Source organism: Lonchura striata, chromosome 4, assembly GCF_046129695.1.
Source record: "Lonchura striata isolate bLonStr1 chromosome 4, bLonStr1.mat, whole genome shotgun sequence".
NCBI lineage: Eukaryota > Metazoa > Chordata > Aves > Passeriformes > Estrildidae > Lonchura > Lonchura striata.
In genome coordinates this window covers 16651023-16676633 of record NC_134606.1, presented here as the reverse complement: position 1 = coordinate 16676633, position 25611 = coordinate 16651023, and the positions used below count along the sequence as shown (strand labels likewise).

The 25611-nt window shown below is 39.6% G+C and overlaps 1 protein-coding gene across 4 annotated transcripts in view; it reads right to left on the bottom strand.

Annotated features, from left to right (window-relative positions):
* The window catches only part of SLIT2 (slit guidance ligand 2), a 260586-nt gene extending 236899 nt beyond the window's left edge, over positions 1 to 23687 (bottom strand). For all 4 annotated transcript variants that reach the window (XM_077782787.1, XM_077782788.1, XM_077782789.1 and 1 more), the window contains exons 1-4: positions 23073 to 23687; positions 21233 to 21304; positions 19973 to 20044; positions 3131 to 3202 (exon numbers count right to left, since the gene is read on the bottom strand). In XM_077782787.1, the coding sequence (XP_077638913.1) occupies positions 3131 to 3202; positions 19973 to 20044; positions 21233 to 21304; positions 23073 to 23248 (392 nt within the window). In that variant the 5' untranslated portion in view covers positions 23249 to 23687. The remainder of the gene's footprint in view (positions 1 to 3130; positions 3203 to 19972; positions 20045 to 21232; positions 21305 to 23072) is intronic.
* Between the last annotated feature and the right edge of the window lie 1924 nt (positions 23688 to 25611).

Genomic DNA, 25611 nt, shown 5'->3' with positions numbered 1-25611 from the left:
CACCGATTAATAAAGGTATTTTTTAAAACTGAGTTTTCAAACAGCTTGGATCCAAGCTGCAGCTCAGTATCCTGCAGCAAACAGCAATCAATGAAGTGTGATCTAACCAGCCAAAGTAAGCAGTCAAAATCTATTTGCCTCAGATAAGCACTCACTAGGCTGTGGTCATTGTCTGTGCTAAGGTGCCATCCCTGACTTTACACAACATAGCATGAGTGGGCATACAGGTCAGCCAAGAATGCTCCTCCTTGCAGCAATGCTACTTTGTTGAGCAAGAACTTAAATTATCATCCCAGGGGATTTCAAACAGCACCTTTATTTTAATGATACTGCACCAAAACAGAGGTTCATGTATATTGTGCTTTAAGAGATTGCTTGCAAGGTAAAATTAATATACCTTACAGCACTCTTCATACTATTTTTGGAATTAACTACTTCCTACTGAAATATTTATGTCAAAACACCTTTGTAGATAGCTATTAATGGGAAAATCAGCCTCTGTTTTGACTAAAATTATCCATTTTAACTAGTTCCAGGAGATTTCTTGGAAGGCTGCTAAACTGGAAAGAAAGTAGCCTGAAAAATAATTTAACTACCTTTGAAATTAAGTGTCTTTAGACACAGAAAATAATGCACTGTCTCTTTTAAATTCTCAGCCTATTGCTTTCCTTTACTTACACTTCCCATCTGTCAACAAGTGCTTGTAATTTTATTACACTGTCCTGTAGTTTATGCAGAGTTGGTATTATTTTACAGAGTTCTGTTAATGGACTGGATAAATGGTAATGCTATTTAAACTAGTCTCCTGCTCCAGCAAACACAGCTGCAACTGTACTACTATTTCTAGGCAAACATCTTGACCTGAACACGCAGTGCTCTCTCAACCCATCCAAAGAGAAATTGGAGCAGACAGCAAAGGGAAAGCATAGCTGGCCACTGGCGGCAACCAACTGTGTCGAATCATAATTCATATACAGTGTAACCTCCTTCTTTTATATTGCATTTAGCCTACACAACAAGCATATGTGCTTCTTCACCTGGCATCTCATTTACAGCCAAGGGTCAAATGGTAATTATTATTCACAGCAGCTCAATAGTATGTTGAAACCTCGCAGTACACACATTGTTTGATTAGCTGTTAAATGCCAAAAATAAATACTAAACCCAAAGCAAAAAAAAAAGTATATATAATTGATCATGTTTAGCGAACTTTAATTATCCTTATAAAAATATTTATTTGGATGTAAATACATCTAAGCTTATACAATGATACATGTAAAAAGCCAAATCACTTTATACACTTCAAAAAGAACAAACTACATATTATCTGGAAACTAACCACAAACATTTTACTAATATCAGTGCCTTTGCTGGCCTGGCATTTTTAAATTACAAATTTAGCGTTAAGCAGCTGTAATTTTTTACTACCATTCATATTTTCTTTTAAACATGAATACATTATAACCAGACATTCACTTTCATGGTCTGATCAACAATAACCCTTAGGCAGAGGAAATTTAATACTGTGAAGCCAGTGATCTCTTACTCTCCTCCCTATCCACTATGAGCACTTGTGTGCTTTTTGTCAAAGGACATTATAGATTTAAGACTAGCATCTATCAAATACACAATTCTGAAAAAAACATATTCAAATATGATTTTGACTGATGTGTGTATCCATTTTTTGCCTGCAAATAATGTCTCATTTGTATTATATATGTATCTAGGTAGCAACCATTACACTGTAGGTGGAATAATAAAATGACCATAAATCCCTTTAATCTCCTTCCTGCTAAAGGTAATGTCTTTATCCCAGCTGATGGAAATTATAAGAGACTAAATTGTTAATATACAATAAAATATTTGAATATATTATAATACTTCAGCAGAGCAAAATATTTTTGTTTGTCAGGAAAAAAGCCTTCAGCAGCTTTCTGGCCTAGTCATTTAAAAACTCATTAGATCTACAGGGAATTTCTGGAAACAAAATATACATCTAAACCAGTGGAATAAAAATACACAAAAATAAATGTTTACAATAATAGGAGTAATTTTCAGTTTGCTATTGTATATTGCTATAAGAAATAAGAAAATAACTTATTTCACAATAGTAAAATAAAAATCAACTAAAAAAAGCCTCATATTTTTCCTCAAACATAATTCCATCTACTAAGGGGAAACAAGGAATCCTGCTTTCCTCCAACTTCACTTTTCTTTTTCTAAGCACACAAGTGAGGAAACCCAGTATTTACCAGCAAATTTGACAGCAGAAACCTCACCTGGAGTCTGAAGAAATGTATCAAACATATATCTAAATTAAAACAGGCTGAACTGGTACAACCCTGCAAAAGCCTGTCATGTGTTATTCCTCCCGTAACACATACTGTAACTTAAAGGCCCCTTACAATTTATTTTGTTCAAAGCAGATTCTAAACTTTATTCCACATTTCAACTGCAACAGAATTAAGTGGCTTCTTAAAAAGGACAATGGTAAAATATTGCCTAGAGTAAAACATCATCAAACCAAGTAATACAATCAAAACAAAAAACTCATTCCTCAATTTGTTGCCATTTTTATTTAAGGTAAAGCATTTCATCATTTTTTCTTCCCAGAGCTTGAGTTCCTAGCTTTGTTTTCTCTGTGAAAGGACACAGGAGAGACTTCTGTACAGACCTAGCATTTGCCAATGCTATTTTTTTTCTGGCCAAATGTGTATAGCCACAAAAGTAGAACATCACAAAACCAAAGCACTTATACAGTGCTGCATCTCTGGATCAGAATCTCCAAAGGCATTTTTTAGTTCTTTTAACACAGAAACAATTTTTAGAAAAACCAAACAGGAGATAAGGAAAATCAAAATATTCTTTCAGAAAAACTTCCTTACAGAAGTGGGAATAAATGACAATATTCTCATACAAGTATCAGTATCTCACCTAGATGCTAACACAAAATTTAAAAACAAATCTTGCAAAGCAGTCAAAGAAAGTACTCAGTTTAAACTAAATACCAATGTTCCAAGACACATTCTAGCACAATGTGAGGCAAAAGATAAAAATTGTAATGCAAGACACAATAACAGACCAAGTTCAAATTTTCCCAAATAATAGTTATTGGGCCATGCCTACTTACAGCCTGTATAACTTTGGCGTCCCCAGAAAGAGCAGCTCAGAAAGCAACTGGAGGTTATTTCTGTTTAGGCGCCTTTGGAAAGAAAAAGAAAAAGTTGTGTTAAATTACAAATGCTACAGCAATGCAATGAAACCACTTTGAGTTGGAATCCCAGTGCTGTAACAAGCTGATTTTAAAGACCAGAAAGGTCCATTAGCGGAGACATGGTCCAGTAGTAAATTTACCATGGACTAATTACATTTTCTGGTTCCCCCAACCGACCATATTACCTATTTTATGAAAGATTTTGAATCTCTGCAGTGTGAACCAATCACTAAGTCAGGACTCCACCCTGTGTAAACAATATAAAAGCTAAAAATACAAAATCAGCAGTGTAAATTCAATTCCCCACCAACTCTGTGTTCCTCTTAGTATAATGGACCAGATAGACATTTTGGGAGCATGAAAATGTTCAGGGGAGCATGTATCAAATGTATATACTTTCAGTAACAAGATAATATTAGGTCTAATGACCCACATAACCTATTTATATAAATTTTAAAAAGCAAAGGAAGCTGTTACAGAAACCCTGATCAAATAGAAGTCAAAAAACCCCAAGGAGTCACAGCTTATATCTGGCATTACAAGGAGGTTTTTTCATTCATTTTTTTCTCTTTAACTGTAAAGATAGGAACTTTGAGGAAGCTAAAATAAAGAAATAGAGCTCGATCAGTGTGTACAACAGAAAAAAATGCAAATGAAATCTGGAAGGTGCCCATTTGTCTGTGAAGATTCTCACTGAGCATGCTGCCCAGGGTCACAGCTGCTCAGACTGAGGTGACAAGATCAAAGCCTTCTGTATTATACACATAGTCAACAGAACAACCACTAGCCAAGGCAAATATATTCTATCTTCATGTTTTTTTCTAAACATACGATAAAGATTATTCTTTCTACTGTGTCTAACAGCCCTGGAGGACACAGACATCCCAGTCAAGAAGTTAAATTCAAAACAGTCTTTTGGTTGTTTTTAACAAATGCATCCACCACATGTGCCACCTGCCATTCAAGCAAAGCAACTGACTAGAACAAACTGTTGTGTCCCATAAAATTTATCACAGGTCACAATTTGCAATGCACTATTCCTCAATAATTCAGGGCACTCATGGAAACTAGACTGCATGGGACTATCCGATATATACATATATACACACACATATATATAAATATAATCGTAACAGTGGTTAGACCACATCAATAAACTGCTATCAACAAATTCCACAAGGTGAAAAAATACACTGGGCATCAGTCTTGAAAAATTAAGTTTTAGAATTTCATAAAGGCTCGGATTTTCCTGTTTGTTACTCTTAGACCTGAACCCAAATAATTAACTGTTTAGCCTCTCTGGGCTAATTTCCCCTAAATATTGTTCCATATAATGGTCTTTCCAGAAATTCTCATGTAGATACATAGAGACATTCAAAATCAAATTTTACATCGCTCCATGGTTTAGTTCACTTAGTTTTTTCTCCTTTAAAGCTCAATGTGACTACTGATGAGAGTGAAATAATCTGAGAAATATTTTTATGCACTCAGAGGGTTGCTATCACACTTCATAAGCAAGCAGTCAGCTTCTTGAGTTCTAGACATCCATAATTCTCCAGGGTTAACTTCAGGTTCTCGTCTGTTAGTCAACCATCAGAAATCCTGATTTCTCTAAGTAGAAGAAACCTAAATCACATCCTTAGAGATTAAAAAACTAAGAGTGAAAGAAAATAAAAGACTAAAATGAAAGACCAAAAAATAAAAGACTACATTGCTGAGATAAGAAAGGTGAGTGACAATGCATTTTAACAATTAGGGAAAAAAAAAAATCTTAATCCAGCAACAAAAAAAACCTAAATTGTGATCTTACAAGTCACATGTCCAAATCAGTAGAATGAAAATCTTCCATATAAAAGAAAGAGTTATAATTTAATGATTACTGGAAGACTTCAGATTTGAACACTACTTAAAAAGAAAACCATCCCAACATAAATAAAGTGATACATGTTACTGTTTCTGCATCTACTACATTAAAAAAATATTTATATAAATAGACCTTTTCTAGCCTTTAGTAAGTTTATGTATAAAAGTACATGCCAAGACCATAAAACTGAAGTAGAAAACAATTATTTTAAACTAAACTATATTTGCAATCCAACAAGATTTTGAAAATGAAACAAATGAAGAAAAGAGTAAGTAAAAAAAATAAAGTTAATTCACTGCTTCTCTTAGCTAAATAAAGACTTAAATCTGTAAATCCATTTTTACAGATCCAAAATTACATGGAAAAGCACGTAGGGTAAAGACTAAAAAGTCAGTTTCTAATCAGTTTCTCAGGACAAAAATCTCTGTTGACACTTTTTAATAAATCTATTAAGTTTGAACATTGGACCATAATGATGAGCTGTTACAGGGTAATTTCACTGCCCTTTCTGTATTTTTGTAGAACTTTTGTATATTACATAAAAGCCTCTCTAGTACAATGACAATATTAATTGATGATCAAGTTAATCAGGCAGGCTGCCTTTCACTAAATGCAGTCTCACAAGGACACACAGGATCACTCAGAAGGATATTTCACAGGTGAAACGCTTGCTCTGCTATTTAGCATCCTACACTCCTCCTTTGATGAGGAGTTTGTTATTACTGCACATACCCCACACAGCTGAGTATACCTTTAACATACTGGTGCATCTCCCACTCTATAGACTTTCAAATCTAAGTTATGGACAGTAAATCAAGTTGCACTAATTAAACTAGCAATAAACAGCACTACCCTCATGTCTCAACAGTTTCTACGCCATGAGCTTGGAACTTCAAAATTGGTGTTTTGATATTTGTTCTTTGAGCTCTACATAGATTGAAGGAATACACAAATTACTGATCCCTTATGAATTTTGTAACTTTTACTTTGAATAGCTTTATCCAACTCCCTAAATATTCTTTTAGAACTAAGCTTTCTCTAGCAAGAATTTGACTATTCCTTATTGTCTGTGACCAAGAAGATAAAACATGGCTAATTTTCATAAAGGCAATAATGGGAAATACAACTTTTACTATACTTCTAAAAGAGACTTCAGCTACTCTTTACACCTATCAAGTTATAGCAGATGCTTTTACAAGAGTAAATTTGCTAAATTTTCTATATGGAGATTTTAAGAACTAGACTTCACTGAAATACATTTTTCAAGACTACAGCAGGTAGTTCTGTCTAAAAAAATTATATGAAAATGTAAGTGAATGGGAAAAATATATGCAGAGCAAGTCTGAAACAACAGCCTGGTATCACAGTATGCAACAGTTTCCCATTCAACGATCACCATGAAGAGTTTCTAATCTTTGGAAAGAGCCACACAAGGAGTCCAGAAAATACATTACTATTTTAAAATGGTTCACTATTTTACATGGTTCCCCAACAGGTCCACTTTTTCAGGTAATCTGATGCTTCATTATGTCTGAAATAATACCTATCTAGAATGCACGAACATACTGAAACAAGGGTGAGTGAAAAAGATACAACGCCTTTTCTCTCTCAAGCTGAAATCCAAGGTAAGCACAGTGGATCATGGAATCCAAGACTGTAGATTTTAAAGAACTCCAGTTGTTTTGAGTAAAAAGAGCCATAAACATTCCAGCACACCTTTCAAGGTGTGGTGGCAGACACTTAGCACAGTTACCTAGCAGGCCATGTTTCCCCTGGGGCAATGCGAGAAATTTCAATTCCACCAACTGAACTGCTCTCCCAGAACTTACATGGAGCTCAAACTGAAGCACTGAAGAAACAGTGATGAGATGTTCCATACCATGACTATTAATTTTCCAACTGAGCTACAAATATTTGTGTTTCTCAAGCAGAGAGCTCAGAGGAGACGAAGCATTAGTGCTGTGAGCAACAGAAAGTGCACCAAAGAATCTCTGCTAATACTGTATTAACTTGGACTGTAAAGTCCTTTTGTAATGTCCAGAAATAAACAGATGAGGCACCAATATAATATAATTTTTCAAGCTGCAATTCAAATATACATATTTTTTTTCTTCTGTTGCTGAATGCATCTTTAGAAAGAGATTGGGCAAACTTACATGGGTACATTTTCGAGCTCTTCACAACAAATTCAAGCAAAGCCCACATACTACCTAAAGTATACAAAGTATTTCAAACACTTCAAACTCCCAGAGCTCAGTCTTCTAGACACAGTAAAGACTAGAAAAGCATCTTCAAAGTAAAATGATGGCAGAAGTATACAAAAGGATTTAAGGACAAAGAAAAAAAATACCTTTGACAAATGAGCAGGTGAAAACACTCATTAAAGGAAGTTCAATACCAACAGGCAGATAAAAAGTAAGACCTGACAAAGAACAAGTAACTCTTTGAAGAAGACAACATTAAGCTAAGCAAAAACATGTGGCTAGATTTGAGCTAGTGGTTCTGAGCAACAAGCTGTTTTAGTTGGAATTGGGATATATCTGTTTTACATTGCCTTCTGCACGCAGCCAGAGTACATGTAGATGATGACAGATAGAGGTACACTGCAGGGAGAGCACACTATGCTCCCAGTAGCAACATATCCTAACCCACTTTAGTCTGGCCATGCCACAAATCCATCCCAATGTGTCCCTCAAGTTTTCAAGCCACAATAACCATGATTGCACTGGGTACAATGTAGTAAGCTACAATTGCTATAATTCACATCCATTTGCTTCAGACTTCTTGCAGCCTTCACTGTAACTTGTTTCTGATCCCACTGTAGCAACTATACACAGCCAGAGAAGGTGGAGGAGACTGTAAGGCCTCTCTGGGAAAATGAGCTGTTCCAGAGCTTGACTGTCCTCCCAGTGAAGAAGTTTTGCCCTTACATGCAGCTACACTTCCCACTTTGATTTATGCTTGATGGCTCACGACAGCAATGAGCCTGGCTTAAGGTTTCTCATAACCACCTCACAAGTAGTGGAAGGTTGCTCTTTTGTCCCACCTAAGTTTCCAATGGATTTTAGTTCAAGTGGATGCAATTCTACCCATAGACCCTGTAGAACAAAAGAAACCCTCAAAGATAACTTGAGAGCTGATTGAAGTTAAAAGCTGTTTTAAGTAAGTTATAAATCAGCTGTGCTCTTTAATTAGAAACAGCCTATCCCATTGGGTGCACAGAGAATGAAAGCCTTCCAAAACCCTAAATACAGGCACAGATGCATTTTATCCAACTGCCACTGCTTCGGAAAAAGGATTGAATGCTTCCAACACACAAAGATTATTGACAGTAGAATTCATTCTTTTTCATTCCTCCTTCAAAATTAGCCTAGAGAAGTAAATACACTATCTGCACATAGTAGCACACAGCACCATATAGCTTAGAAATTGTATTCTTCAAAGGAGCGTATCCACACCTTCTGTTTGTCAGCAGAGGAAATAACTACTACACTCATTTAAAAATAGCATGCAACAGCTCAGTGAAACTCATTTGCAAAATATATATAAACTTTAAAAACATAAAAGCCTGTTTACATTACATTTCAATTTAAAATGGAAGAACATGTCAGTGATCAAACCTCTGTGTGTTCTCACAGGAGGACTTTCTACTCACAACTGAATCCACAAAGCTCCTTAAGTAGTTTCAAGATGCATCCCAGGGATATGCATCCTCTGGAAAGGTCTATATGAGGCTATATGAGCTCAGGAAATACAGGAGCCACCTACAAAATTATCCAAGTTCTTCAAAACAGAAAGCTAGTGCACAGCACCCAAATCATTGCAATCAGCTGGTTTAAGTATGATGTCCAGAAATTTTAATATATAGAGTGAGAATAACAGATCAGAATAAGTGATTACTACTGCCTCAACAGAAGAAATTATAACTTCGACTTCCATCTGAAAGGAAGGCAACACTACTTTTCTACAAAAAACATTGTGCTATATCTGCCAGAGGCAGAAAATATTTGTACATCCATATCCAAAGCCACAATCTGCTGAACTTCAACACATCTGGCAACTGCTGTCTCTGAATGTGACTTGCATGTCATCAAGTGAGAGGAAAGCCCAAGAATTAAGAGCTAAGCAAAAGATTGTGCCAGTTTTTCCATTAAGAATTCTCTGCAAAGAAAATTTCTCTAGCAAACTACTCATAATCTCATTAAGCCTAACAATATCAAGTTTACCAACCACATGAGTAAAAACTGAAATCTGAGAAGTTCAAGGCTGTTCTTACATCATTTGGACGTCCAAGGTTTTCCCCAGGTCAAGAACCACTTAAACAGGATTCCACTTTCCAGGCTAAATAATGACTAGCTAAAAAAAACATCTAAGTTATTTCCCATTTAATTTCAAATATAAACTAGTTATTTGTTTCAGTAAGAAAAAAAATAAATTCTGAACAGTAGCAGGACACTACTGCAAACTCAGTTTCTTATTTGTGTAGGAAGCAGTGAAAGGTGCTTCTCAATTATAGCACTACATTGTGCAGTACTTGAAACCTAAGGTATTTGCTGTCCTTCATTTTCTTTTCCTGTGAGTTTGATGTCAAGTCCAAAATTACCACACTGCTCTCCTACTCCAATCAATTCTCCCTACATTATGCAGAACAGTATTTTGTGCTGCCAAGAGTCTATACTCAAAGTCTATACTTTGCCTTTTTAAAGAATTTTTTTCACTACAAAGGAAAGACAGAAACTAAGGCTGCTGTTTTCTGTATTCCTTACTGTTTCAACAGAAAAGATATTTCTATATTTAGTCATTATCCTTAATTCTACCTACAAAAAGCACTAGAAATCATGAAAAACACTGTAAAAACCAGGAAACTGCAGGCTAGGAAGCCTCATCTCAATACCTGGGGAAGCGATTGGGCAAAATAAAAGCTATTTCTATTCTAGACACAGTAAGGACATGATGGCTGGGAGTGGTCAGCATAGATATAACACTGATAAAATGGTGCCTGACCAGCCTGTTAGCCTCCTACAATGAATAAGAAACTTGGCAGATATGGGGAAGGCAGTAGATGTTTACCTCGACTTCAGTAAAGATTCTGACACTGCCATTCATAATGGTTGTCCTCACAGACAAACTGATAGAGTACAGACCACAAAAGCAGATGGTGAAGTGGACTGAAAACTGCCAAAAGTACCAAGTTCAAAGAGTTGTGGTCAGGGGCACGAAGTCCATTTGGAGAACAGTCACAAGTGATATACTCCAAGGGTCAGCAATGGAACCAGTACTATTCAAAACTTCATTCACCATCTGGGAGATGGGACATATTGCACCCTCAGCATATTTGCAGATGATACAAAACTGGAAAGAATGACTGATGCACTAGGTCTGTGCACTGTCTGAGAGTAACACAAACAGGATGGAGAATTGCTTGAAAAGGAAACTTGGAAAGGCAAACGGGAAATGGAAAGCCCTGAACCTGGAGAAGAGCTAACCCCATGAACCAGAACACACTGGAGAACCACCAGTAGGACAAACCATCACAGAGAACAGGTTAGTGTGCATGTGAATAAGAAATTCAAATGAAGCCAGCAATGTACTCTTGCACAGAAGGCCTGGGCTGTAATCCTAAAATTGTTACCAGCAGGCAACAAAGGCACATGGTCCTCCCTGTAAAGGACATCAGCACTGGTGAGTCATCTGGAGAGCTGTGCCCAGAGCTGGACTCCCCACTACAAGAGACTGGACCAAGTCCAGGGAAGAACTGTTAAGATGATGGAGGCAAACTGAAGCACCTGTCACATTGGAAGAAGTTGAGAGAGCTGGGACTGTTTAGCCTGAAGAGGAAAAGTCTCAGAGATCTCATTGTGTACAAATACTTCCTGTGTATAAATAAGTGATGCACTTCCTTCCCAAGTAAGGAAAACTGAGCCAGAAGTGCACCGTGAAAGGACAAGAGGCAACTGGAAACAGCCTTCAGACACCTGCTCTGATGGATGCTTAGTTCATCAGTAGCATGGGATTAGTCAATCTACAGAGACTTCTTCAAGCCTCCACAATCTTGTGAAGCTCACTCATAGGATTCTATTTTATAAAGTACAACATAAAGAAGGAAACAGAAGTTATAAAACATACTACATATTTAAAACCTGTTACTCCGTAGAGTAACAGAGATTCAAGTATCTGACAAAACAAGAATGATTTTGACAACACCTGGGATTACTTCCAAGAAAGGAGAAAAAAGGCAAAGAAAGAGGGGAGGTGAAGCTGATCTAGTAGGTAGAATTTAGCTAGGGTTTGAACAGATTCCTTAGAAAGACAAGAAAGGCCTGCAGATAGTACTGATAGGCTTGTAACTGTCTTTCTGGCATGAAGTTACCACAGTAAATTCTCACTCAAGTATTTTTCTAGAGCACCTGTACAGACATCCTGCCAAACTAAATCAGAATGGCTGGTGTGCCTTAAAAAATGAAGGGAGACTTTGCCATGTTGTATTTGACTATCAGTCTAGACTATTATTAAAGACAAGCCAGCACAATGAACACATACTATGAAAGAAAATAGGAAAATAAAATGTTTCTTCTGATGAAGTTTCAGCCAGGCTCTTCATAGTAAATGACATACTATAACAGTATGGGTCATTGAAGTTGCAGCCAGATCCCTCATATATTTTGGAATTTATCTGTAAAACTTCAGATAGAAGCATGATTTCTGCAGTCAAAATAGGGAGCATCTTAGATAATCTTTTAAATATTCTATACTAAAATGTAATGACAAGTCAATTTTCACCTGTTGCCACCTAATAAATCAGTATTTAAAAAAATATAGAACTTCCTCTGCGAGAAATAAATATGATTTTTAAAGAGCAAAACTAAAATGTGCAGTTTTAAGTTTAATATCAGTGCTCTATAGAATCTATTTTAAACAGCTTCTGAACAAAAAACACCATTTGAAACAAAATCCTTGGTACAACAGCTCTACAGAACCAGATTTAGTTTTACCATTTTGCAACAGTGCAAATTACCCATTTCAGAGGAAGCAAGAAAGAAGAGCATCCAGCAAACAATGCCACAAAGGATGAGCACAAAACAGATGTGGGAAAAATAAACAGCCTTCCTGCCCTGGAATTTGTAAAAAGGTCTGCAAAGAGCAAACAGGACTTCTTACTGCAATTTGACTTCTAGACCTATAAAAGGAGTCCCATGAGAAAAGACACAGACAAATAAAATATAATAAAAATAAATAGGGGGAATTGACAAGTCTTTTAGAAGAACATTACTCTTGGAATTAGTTTTATCAAATATTTTGTAGTGTTCTATAATCAAAATTTAGCTAAAATTTATTTTTCTAACAATCCATTAGAGTACTGCATGCTTTTATATACTGTCTTCAAAAACAGCCTTTGTCTATCTGATTCAACAGACATTTTTAAAGAAGATATTCGATGTTGCTTTCGCAAAAGCCTGCTAATACCAAATAACTACAGCAGTATTTTTTAATTCTTTTCCTTAAAAAATTATAAATCCACATGGACAGTATAATTCATGTAATATAGTCCCACATTCCACTGGTAAGTGATTAACACCACGGGCTTCGTGGTCTCCTCCCTGTCCTAAGAGAAGGAATGTGTGGTTCATTGCCCTTAAACTACATAAAACTAGGTAAAAGAAGGATTTTTTCACATCCATGATTAACAAGGAATAACTCTTCACCCCCTTCAGGGCTGTTCAAAACCAGGTCTCTCTACCTGAGCTCATTATTCTTCCATTACCTGTGACACACCTGTGTGAAGGAATTAACTCTTCAGATGCTCACATGCTCAGACTGAAGCCACACAGGCAATTAATTACCAACACCACAGGGAGGGGACAACTTTAACATCAAGCAGCCTTAAAAAGCAAGCACATGATTAGCCCCACGGGTTTGAGGCAGTCCATCCTAGACTTTCCCAATAGCTGTAGTCAGAACTGCTCACAATGTACCCCAAATGAAAAAAATTACTTCTCAGACTTCAGTAAGGAACTTGCACACCACACTGAAGACCAGCATTCAGTGAAAAAAGAAACTTGAGACTAACTTTCAGCTAAAGAGCTAAGAACACAATCTAAGAGCTCAGTAAAACTTCTATACTATATAACACAATATTTTATCCCTATAAAACTGATCTCATTGACACAATTTATAATCAAGCACAAGATGAAATATTGTTCATCAGCTGTGCTTTTAGGACAGAGTGACAGAAATGATTCCTGGAATGAATAGTAGTTATACTGCTAACACAGAATTTTTGCCAGGGATCCTAAAACTCCACATTAGCCTTTACATCTAAGTGTCTGTAAACTGGGGGGGGGGGGGGGGGGGGGGGGGGGGAAGTAATATTTTTCTTCAGCTAAAAAACCAAAACTGCATCATAAAACCAGATGACATTTAACATTTTATCCAGAAGTACCTGCTGCTAAATTTTAATCATATAGCTTCAGAGAAGTGAAATCTAAATATTTCTAACACTTCTCTTCTGTAACTGACTATATGCTATGAGATTCAAAACTCAAAAAGTTCAGCCCAAACCTGCTTATTCTAGGATTAATTTATTGACACAGCTCACATTTAAAGAATCAGAGAATATATTGCCATTCCTCTTTTAAAAGTATTTTTCTACTTGGAATTTACATTTTATTGATAGAGTTAGTCAATTGGGAATAAAACTGTAATCTCATGCTACACATCAATACAGAATGAAAAATTAGCACATAGGTTTATTTTAATCTCTGGACAGCATGCTTTTTCCCATCAGAGTAAGTCTGTAGTAAGTCTTTCCCACGTGCAGTAAGTCTGTACCCTAAGAAAGAGCACACATAACACAGCCCTTTTCTAGACTAGACAGAAAGGATAGTATTTGTTCATCCTGTCTATTTTGAAGCAGCTGCTAATGCCCTTGATAAATGCCCAGGCCTGCTGGGCAGTTATGCCCAAGACAAACTCTATTTGTCTTTACCCTCGATGGAACATTTCACTTCTTGCTTTACCCTGTGATGCATGACTTTGTTAGATGAGATGCTCTGTAAAACCCCATACATTCAGAGATCATGTTAACTCCCAAGTCAGACTTGATTTTGTAATTTCAAAACCTACTAATGCAGTGTAATAGTTTACCACGTTTACCTAAGTTAGAGCTCAAATGGATAACCCTAACCCTGCAATACATGAAATACAACTAAACATCACTTTATTTTACTGAAGCCCATTTAATATTTTTGACAAGATGATCTTCTTTATATTGAGGTTATAATTAAACCCTTACTGCAGCTGCACACAGTAATTTCACATACTGATTTGTATCTTGTGAAGAAATTCACCTAGTACTACAGTTTGTTTACTAAGCAGAAAATTTTTTCTTGAAACTACAGAGTTGAAATATACTTTTCCTTCGATGCTATGGCACGTCTATAAATTTCAAATTATTCATCCACAGCATGTACAAAACAATACTACTACTACAGTAGTAGAGTACTACTACAGTACTACTCAAACACCTTTAAGTACACACCTAAGTAAGTGTTCTCTTCATGTTAACTTTGAATAACTTGTTTTAATGCATTCATGGAGATGGAGCCCAAATAAATAGCAAGTAGGGACAATTCCTCAGTTTGTCATCATAGAACTGTATTGCAAAAATTTAGAAAATTCAATAAACCCTAATAAAACATTTAGTTCTTGAAATATTCTATTCTACATCAATAGGTATTGTAAGAAAAAAAAATATATTTCAGTTTAAAAACTACTTCATGTACTAACTTGATGTTCAGCATTCTTTTCTTGAACTCATGATTCCAGCTTACTCATATCATGTAGCAAAGGGGGGCTGTTTTTTGGGGAGGTATGGTGGGGGTATTTAACTTAGACACCAACTCGGAAGTTGAAGTTATTCCTTTAAGAGTAACATTCCATCTACACACTAGTTTTCAGCAGAAATAGGTTTGGTGAGGGGATTGGTGGGTTATTTTTCCTTGGTTTGTGGGGTTTGGTTTTCCCCCCCTTGTTTGTCTTTTTAAGTCTACACAGATAACACTTTAGAACTATTAACATAATAAATAGACATTTTAAAAATAAAATTTGCTAATTCAACTATCAAAAATAGAAAGTCCTGGCCTGGAAACTTTTTAGGCCACACAGTAACCTTTCTCACAGGAGTAATCAGTGAGACTACTCATGCAAACCAAATTATTCACATGGTAAATGTCTGCAGAATCAGACTCTAAATTAGCATTTTAGGGACATACTGCTCCCTCAATGGATTATTCATAAATATAGGAAGAAAAAAGTGACTAGTTTTGAAACTATTGCTGTAAATTCCTCCTATTCTGACATTTTTTCCATGTCATAACCCTAGCATAATAGAGATGGAACCCCAACTACTAGGCTTAAAAAACATGCTAAAAAAATTATGATTGAAAAGTTTTCCTATCTGCCAATTTTTTTTTATAAATGAAAAGGTAACTGCTCTTCTCTGTAAATATGTGAAGAGTATATTTAGCCCTCAAAAACCTGACAATCCTCTATTTCTAGAGTACATGGAACTGTAAAGAAATTTTAGATTTAAGTGGCTTCTTACAGAACTGGTTCAACAGTCTATGGCAGCTGTCTTCAACAAAATTTTATACTTCCCTCCAGATGACAATAGTTTATAAAAACACTGGCATATTTTGAGAAGTATTTTCAACACTAGAGAATGAGGTGAACTTGGGGATAACAATGGCCTACACTTACTAAAATCTATTTTTAAAGCTGCATCTAACAGTGTCAGTTTTCATAAAGTGGAAACTTTCAGTTTATCTTCATCTCTTGCTGTCTTAATATACTATTTCAACTAGTATAAACACCACACCCAAGATGACAGCTTTATGAAGAAAGAAGAAACAAGTGTTTAATTTCACTCTCATAAGGAATTGTTTCAAAAGGTTTTGTTCCCCAATAATAAGCAGTGGTTCCTGGAAATCCATAAGTGTTGTGAAAATCCTCCATGTCTTGACCCTTTCTGTCTTCCTGCCATGAAGCATATTGAAAACCACAGCTGACACATGACTGTGGTCTCTGTAAGAGAGTTCACAAAACCTAAGAAGCCACATCCAACCCTCTCTCTATGGCACTTGCCATTTCCTGAAGAGCCATATACTCTTTAGGGGCCCTGCTCAAGAACATGGGCTCACACAAGTTATAGATAATAAAGGAAGTCTTGCAGATGGCAAATAATGTAATTATTGCAGATGTCAAGACTGTAATTAATCCAAGAGTTTTTAGCACTGCTTCAGGATGTACTCAGAGGTACAAGCTATCCCAACTGAACTTCAGTGCATACAGCCCATTTCTCAAAGAGGGTTGTTTCAGCAGACAGAGCATCTACACAACAAAACAGACCATGCAATTCTTCTGTTCAGTATCCAGTCTGTGAAAAAATCATGCAGACATGCCAGCTCAGGTGGTGCTGTACAAAACTGGCTTGGACTGGAGCCTTAAGAGCTCAGTACTTAAGAGCCTTCAAGGCTGTCAGAGATTGGAACTAAAGTGAACACTGCACTGTATAGACATTTATTTGACTTGAAGACTTCTCACAGAAGCATCCATCTAAAAGGTTTACAGCAGTATCAACTTCACCAGTGTTTCGCCAGCCACTAAAGTTTCCACAAACCTAAAACTTAGCAAGTTGCTAATTTCCACCTTGTTTTTTTCCTTTTATTCCTTAAGTAGCAGACAAGTACAGAACTGTTTATTGCAAACTGAAAACTTTTACTTTAAATCAGGCTGCTATAATAATGATCACTTTTTACAGCAATATTTACTGTAGCCTTGGGTTCTGTTTCACTTGTACGATTACACTGGTGTGACACAAATTCCCATTGCATAGCATATTAGGTCTATAGGTGAGAAATAGTTTTGTGCACATACTAACCTACAAACTATACTAAAAGTATTAATTTTCTTAAGCTATAGGAGAAACCACCTGATATATTTTTATGGATTTAATAAAATTCCATCTTAAGCAGATCGCTTCTGAAGAGGTCAAAAGTTTCTTTTCTCCGAGATTAATTTTGCAAAGCATTTCAGGTCTTTCCTTCCATTAAAGGGAGCAGAGGATATCCAGCATTTTGAATTATGAGACCTATAAGTCAGTATTCACAAGTAATTCATTAACCAACCAAACAGTTCCTTGGAAATCAGAGTTACTGGTCTAAGAAAAAATTTAACTGAGACTGCAGTTAAAAACAAACAAAAAAGCCAAGAAACAAACAACAAACTACCACCCAAACAAACAAACCCCCAGGATATCACTTGGAGAGATGGGCATTTCTTTTTTTCCCAAAAGAGAAGATACTGTGAAAGCCTGTTGTACACATGAAGAGTATTGAAGAACAGGAAATATCTTTCAATATTAAATCTGTATACACTAGCACAAGATATTTCAACATAAGCAGCATTACATGTAAACAATCTTATAAAACAAATTGAGTTAATTTAAGCTGCCATGAAGTTCTCTTACACCCTATGCTTGCATGCTAAAAGGTCTGTTTCAGGTATTCTTTGACAGCAGCTTGGCACATTACACTTGGAGTAAAAATGTGACACGCTACACTCACACATTGAAAAGAAATTAAAAAGCTTTAAAGTGCTTGCTATTTAATGTATAAAAGAAAATACTTGAAATAAGTACCCACAGGTTTCCTGAGAAATCATTTTGGATTTCAAAACCCCAAGGAGATGAATTGGCTGCCAGATAACAATGTGCCTTCATCAGATGGACTTGGCAGTTGTAAACAAGAAGAATTTTCTCAGCTTTTCCCCGCAAATATGAAATATTTGCTCTTGGCCAACAGCTGGGCAGTTTAAAGACATCCTGCATATATATTCAAATTACAAGTCACCCACACACCTTACACAAACTGAATTCCAGCAAATTAAGGAAACTGACAAGCTTTGGAGCAGATGCAATATAACTCTGAAGACAAAATATAATCTAACTTTGAAGGTCTAAATAACTAAATTTTCAGATAGTATAGTTTGCCTGCTGAAGGGTGAACAAATACAACTCACAACGTAGCCAAAAGTATCACAATGTCTCTTTAGAACTAGTATTTTATGTAAATGGAAAAGAGCTCTTGTTTTCCAAGTATCAAGGGAAAACCAAAGAAAAATGAAACAATGTAATGGCAAAATACAAACACATCAGACAAGTAAGCCATAACTACTGAATCTCATTTTTCTCTGGTAAACAATTCTATACTTCAGAAATAAAAATCAAAATCCTTGAATTTTGAAATTTGTTAATAAATCACATAGCAGAATCCTACTCTGAAATAATTAAGAAATAAGGCTGCTGATAAACTGTTTTAAAACTTGGTAAGCATTTGGTATCTTAGTGTCAAACCACATTCAAAGTGAAAGTGTGGCCCTCAATGTTTTTTCATGTTTTGTATATGTGTATTTACTTTGCAATATGAACTACACTGATGTTTAATTTTTTATCTAGACACCATAAACCAAATTTAAGAATATGCATATATTATTCCAATACATCTTTAAGTCCCTATAATTTGTACAAAATTGAGAATATATTGTAAAAAAGCACTGAATTAAGTGTTTTAATACGACTTAGAAATGCACAGCCAGTTTTTGTTCCAAAGAGCAATCAATCCCATTAAAATTTATTTAAAAAAAAATTTGCACTATATTCATTTTTTAGGTCAAAAAGTTTCTTTGGCTTATTTGAAAAAATGAGGTAATGATCTCAAGTACATGATATTTTAACTATTATAGAAATATCATAATTACACTGGTGGTTACTAATTCTCTTGAACAGCTTTGTCTATGACCAACCAAACCATAATGGTTTGAGAGGTTTTTGTTTTAAACACACAGCAGCTGTGGATACAAAGCAACTATAAGGCAAACTATGTTCAGACCAGTGCTGCTTTTCAATTGAGAATAGTATAAATACTTTTATATAGGTTAAAGCAGCAGCAAATGAAACATTGAGCAAGACCTCAGAAGCATGCTTAAAGAAAAGGTGATATAGTGAGAATGCAACAACTACAATGCCTAATAATGAAGACAAAAGTTCTACAGAAATATATATATATTAATACTTTCTAGGCTCCACACTATGTCCAACAAGCAGCATCCTGCCTTTAAGAAGTCCGATATCCCAAGTCGTAAAATACATTTAAAAATGTTTTCATTTCACGTGTAATAACATAAGAAGGCACATATTGAAAACTAGCTTGAGAATTACTCATTTTCTAGGTCTCACTGCAACCAAGCAGGTGTTTGTACTTCAACTTCACCAGATAAGGTCCTCTCATCTCTGTTCCATCTTCTCTTGCCACAGTACTTCTCTCCCCACAGTATTCAATCTTTTTCTTCAATCCAAATGCAAATTTTTGAAAACTAATTGTTCATATTTTTTCTAAGCCTTTGTAAAAGCTTTCATCATATAAAAACTGGAGGAGAACTGAATCACTTATGTAACAAGAAAACATTTTATAGCCAGTAGTTACCTCCAATAAGGCATTGCATAAAACATCTAACACAGGTCAGAGAACATCCTACTTTTAGTGCATCCGAGTTCTCAAAAGTCCTTATGTATTCAAGATTTACATTAAAATTTTAGATAGTATTCAGACTATATCCGACGGGACAATTGCAGTTTGCACTTTGAATCCAGACTGCTTTTGAATGCTCCCTCCCAACCGAGTCCCTTAAATACTGCTTGAGAATTTCTTACTTCTCTTGTAAGGCTAGAAGTCCCAAATTTAAAAAAAAAGCACTTAAAAAACCTGAAGCCTGATACCTTTACACACAACTAATTTGACCCCCCAAAAGTTGATACTTTTAGAATTAAATATACTTACAGCCTCTCCAGTTCTTTTAAATCTTGGAATGCTCCTCTTTCAATAGTACTAATCTTGTTCTCCATGAGCTGACTGAAATACAGAAATTTTAGATGTAAGTTTTAATATCTCTAAGATAACTTGTTGCATTAACAAAGGCAGACACATTCTTTCAAACAATCCAAGAGCTATTGTAGACTGACATCCACTTTAACTTTCTGTCTCCCTGTCACCAACAATTTACATGGGCCCAAATAACCAAAAGAAGAAAAATAAGCTTAGGTAAAAAACAGGAATAGATATTAGATTTGCTCATTTACTTAAGGAGTCACAAGTTAAAAAGCTATACACATGCCTACAGGCTGCATGTACACACATCACTGCCCTTCGGCAAGTTGCGAGACTCCAGTCTAACAGCACGAAGGTGATACTAGTCTCACATGAGAATAACAAAACAAACTCTGAACCGTGGTGTTGGGAGAAACATCAGCGAAAGACTGCACAGAGATTGTAACTGTAAGAGTATCTCTGTTTTGTAACAAAATTTAAAATTACTACAATGTTATATTTACTTCAGAGAGAAAAGGAGAAGGATTTTACAAGACTACTCACTCAAATTAAACCAGCCTTAACAAATAAGCTAAGTAGTTAGATATTTCCTTCAGAAAATAACAGAAAAACCCAACCAAAAAACAAAACCAAACAAAAAAAAAAGCCCCACAAACTACAACCACATTTAAAAAGCTCGATAAGGCTTGAAAAAAAAAATTAAACAAAAAAACAAAAACCCATTCAAACAAACCAACCAAACAATTGCTCCCTCAACTTCAGCAGTAAAGTTTCTTTTTTGTCCAGAAACTACTGAAGAGCAATAATAAACCACCTAGGACTTGCTTTCGCATTCACTAAAGGAATAACATTTTTGTTAATTAACTCTCTTATAGTTCTGGTTGAGAGTGCCCATTTTGAGTGTGAACTACAAATTTTACAGCCTTAAAGTAACTCCAATGGTTATTCAACCAATTTTAGCAACTCTTACTCATAAGCTATGTGCTAAATTAAGTCCTCAATTCTCCTAATCTTAAATCATAATTTAAATATTTTGAGGGAATTTCTCACTTGTGCATAACAGTGTATTACACATGGCAGAGCAGTTTTAGGTTCAGATATAGTGATACAGTAGCTAAAAAGTGACAACCCATCCAGCTAATGAACTGAAATGTAACTACAACCTGTAGCATCAGTCCTAAGAGTTATCAATGAGAGAAAGAGAAAACTTACAGAACTCGAAGGTGCCTTAGACCAGCAAAGTCAGTCTTCGTGATTCTTGTGATGTTATTTCCATTAAGATCCCTAAGAAGAATAATTTGTAAGCAGCAAAATTAAAACATTCAAAAGCTATTTTTAAATAGTTTTGTTTGTTTTCACAGGCACAGCTTTTTCAGAAGTTAGGAGACATAAATGAATGCAACAAACCATTGTTACAATTAACACCATGTGAGTCCCTAATTTCCAAGCAGCTGAAATCCAATTTACCTTGAAAACAGTAGTTTGAAACTTTGTAGCAGGAGAGTTTTGGAAAGTCAGTTCCGCTTGCCATTACAAAGCTCATATCTATCTTTAACTACAATCTCTACCAATAGAAGAGTTCAAGGCTCTATAAATGGGGTTACAACTGCATTTAGAAAAACCACAAGACTTAATACATATATATGGTTATACCATATAGATATGCTACAACTGTTATTTGACTGCTACAAAAACTAAGTGACTGAAAAAATACCCCAATTTTCACCATTTCAAGCAATTTTCAGATTTCCCAGTATGGCTAAAAAGGTGGCATAGGGTTTAAATACCTATAACAAATATTAGGTTTCAAATAAGCATTAAGGTTTCAAACTGCTGGAGTAAGTGACAGGAAATAAGATTTCACCAAAACTAAGCTCTCCACTTGCTGCACAGAAAGCTATACTGACTGCAGAATGCAAAGCAAGTTCAGAAGCAACAGAAACCCGTATTTAGGCCCTAGCATTTCAGATCATACTTCTATACTACTTTTTCTTCTGGAGTATATGCCTCTTTTTCGTAACTTTTTGGGCTTAAGAAATAAACGTCTTTCAATTCCAATCACTACAAGTAAAACCAGACTTGTCAATTCACAAGATAAATCTTTAAGAAAGAGTATTATATGGAAGCTATTCTAAAAATTATAGCTCATTCTCAACGTAGCTAGGGGAAAAAAAAAAAAAAAAGAGTAGTATGTTTTTAAGCACTTTAATACCACATATGGCCAAAACACCACTGTAAAGAAACCACACAAGCCCCAGGAGTAAAGTGTCCCTGATACTCTTCCGAGTGAAATTCACCACTCCAGACGCGCGTTCACATGCCAACATTTAAATGACTTATCAGAGAGTAAGAAATAATGCGCACACCACTTCCACTCTCAGGACCCCTCTGGAAGGCAGCCTGATACAATAAATAACCGGCCACATCCAGAAGACAGCCCAGCCGCGGGTGGAGGGAGGGAGGGATCAGCGTTACGGCAGGACCCGGTGCCCTGCGAGCGCGGCTCTCGCACCCCGGCAGATGCGCGCTGGCGCCGGGGCAGCGCCCCCGCCCGCCGCTCCGCGCCGGCCACCGCAGCTCCGCGGCGCAGGGAGCGCTGCGCGCCCGCGCCTCCCTGCCCACGCCCGCGGAGCGCGGCGGGGCCGCGGCCCGGCTCTGCCCCGGGGAAGGCGAGCCGTAATAGCCAAGTTTGACGGGAAATGGGCGCCGGCGGGGGGAGAGGCCGCTCCGCCGCCGCCCCGGGGCGCTCCCCGGCCGCGGTGGTGCCCGCCCCCGCTCCCCGCGGAGGCGGGAACCGCGCTGCTCACCGCGGCTTCCCGGGATGAAAGGCAGCGGCTGGGAATAGCGCCCACCTCTTCCGTGTCTCCGCGCATCGCTGTGAAACGGGCACGGCCAGCAGCAAGAGAAGGGAACAGAAAACCCCCACCCAAAGGGCGTCGGGACCCTAAAGCAGGCCGAGGCCGGGGGCCACCTCAGCCCGACAGGCGGCCGGAGCCCTGAAGGGAGCAGGGGGCCGAGGGGCGCTCGCCGCCACCCCGGCCGGGTTACTTACAGCCTCTCGGTGTTGCGGGGGATGTTCCTCGGGACGCCGCGCAGCGCCAGCCCGTGACAGTCCACGGTGCTCCCCGAGCAGGAGCACTGCGCCGGGCACGGCTGCGGCGCCACCGCGCCCGCCATCGCCAGCAGCAGCCCCAGGGGCAGGGTGAGCTTCCCCCAGCCGCACATCATCACCGCCCGCTGCAGCCCAGCCGGGCCCACCGGCCTCGGCCCCGGGGAGGCGCGGGGCGCGCCGCCCTCCTCCTCGCCGCGGGGAGCGCTCGGGCAACTTTCACGGTGCGGAGACAGCGAAGTCCTTTCTATCCAAAGCCAAGTCAAGAAAACAACCCCGGCAAAGCGAGGCGGGTGGCACCGATCGGCGGCTGAAGGCAACTTCGCTAGGCGCAGAACCGCGCCCGGGTCGTCCCTTGCTAGCCCGTCGGTGGCCGGGAGAGGCGGCACTCGGGTCTCGTCTTCACACGCTCCCTGCGATGGCGAAGCAAACCCAGGGTCTCAGGGTGCGGTAGAGTTGGGCGAGCTACTTATGTTCCTCTTCGCCCCTTTCAAAGCCGTGACTCCCCGCTGACCCCCCGGCGAGAGGCCGCGGAGCCCCGTCCGCCCCAGCAGCGCTTCCTGCGCGGCGGCCCGCGCAGCGCTGCAGCCGCTCCCACGCGCGTCCCCCGCCGCGGGCCGCTCACAGCCCCACGGGGGGCGGCGGCGGGGCTGACACCGCGCACACACCGCCCTGCCAGAGGCGCCTCAGCAAATCATACCCCTCTCGCAGGCATTCATCAAACTGTCTCACGGAAGGAGGAGGGAGGGGAAAAAAAAGTCAAACACACAAGATGCTGTGGGGCTTGGCTCTCCACCCCCCGCGCCCCCTCCTGCTGTACGCTCCCAAGCCAAGTTTAGCAGGAAAGGGCTGGTCCTAGACCACGGTAATAACAAGCAGTCGAGAAGTGATTCGTTGCCCTGCTGGAAGGGAGTTCATCCACGACCTTCTCCTCGGTGACAGACCACAGTTATAGATCCTCCTGTGATCCCGGGAGCACGGCGAGACAAGAGCAGATAACGAGCGAAGTGCGGCGAGAGCGGGAGGGGCGGGGAGGGGTGTTATTCTGCTCCCTGTGGTCTCCCGGATACCGTGGCTTTGCTGCGGCAAAGGCACCTGATGGAAGAGATGGGAACTGCTCAGTCCTTCCAGGTGAGGCCAGTTCAGCAGCTCCTGGGCTTGCTGCAGGAAAGGGAGCAACTTTCCTCCTCTCCCGGAGCCCTCCGAGGCACAGCACCTCGGGAAGGGTTGGCGCCTCTTTCCCCGATCCCACCGCTGCACCTGAGCTGTCGGTGCTGGTGCCGAACAGCCCGGCCCTCGGCTCCCTGGCGGCGGCGCTCCTCCGGCGCGGAGGGGAGCGGGAGAATGGAGGCGACACGCCGGGCTCCTTCCCTCGCACCCCGAGTCTTTCCGCTTGAACAATGGGCCAGCACCGCCGCTCGCAGGCCGGCCGGCTCTCCTCCCCGCCGCAAGGTGCCTGCCGCCGACCGCCGAAAGTGCTCCCCGAGCGCGGCCGCCGGCCGAACGAGCCGCCGGCACCTCGCCGAGAGCTCCCCACGCGGCCGCCCGGCGCCCCCCGCGCTGCGCGCCGCGGCGCCCCTCGCCCGCTCCCACGGAGCCGGGTGCGCCCCCCGCGCCGCCCTATATAGGGCCGGCCTGGCCGCGCCCCCCCGGCCCCGCCCGCGGCGCCCCGCGCCCGCTCACTGGCTGCGCCGCCGCCCGCCCCGGCCCGCCCGGCGCGGCCCCGGCGCGGCCCCGGCACCGCCGCCGCGGGCGGGGGGTGCGCGGCGGCGCCGGCGATGGGTGAAAGTTGGGGGAGCGCGGCGGCGGGGGAGGCGGGGGAGGCGGGTTCCCTCAGCCCGGCCGGGGAGCGCCTCTCCGCTCCCCGCCGCACGGAGCGTGGAGTTGCTACGCGGAGTTTGCCACGCTGCCCTGGCCTGCGCGTGTCAGGCGCTCCACGAGGGAGAAGGGAGGGAAGGGAGCGGGACCAGGGTCCTGCTGGAGAGGGAGGGGGCGGAAACGCCACTGGCTGCACTTGGAAATGTCTTGGGAGTCTCGACGAGGGTCCTCTTGTCTGGGAAAGAGGACAAGGATTGTAGTGGCATGTTCTTTGGTTGCAAATTTAGCGTGAATCACACCAGGATCTCTCATAGGTTACTTTCGAAAATCAAATAAAAGGGGCAAACGTTATTCCATACATTAAAATATGTCGAGTAGCAACGTTAACACTTCTCCTTTAAAAAACATCTTCCATTAAAAAAAAAAAAAATTGTATTCTTAATACATACACTGTTTCTAATAAAATTTCCCAGCGTGTTGTTTATTATCAGCACAACTGCTGCAATCCTAGGAAAATACTATGTGCATCTTAACATTTTAACTCATTTTGCTCTTCCTTGCTTGTGAATTCAGTTCCATGCGATTTATAACAGCTCTTGAGACTCCAGTAATAGGTGAAAGTGATTTGTCTTTCATTAGAAAGACAAACCCCAGCAGGGATGAC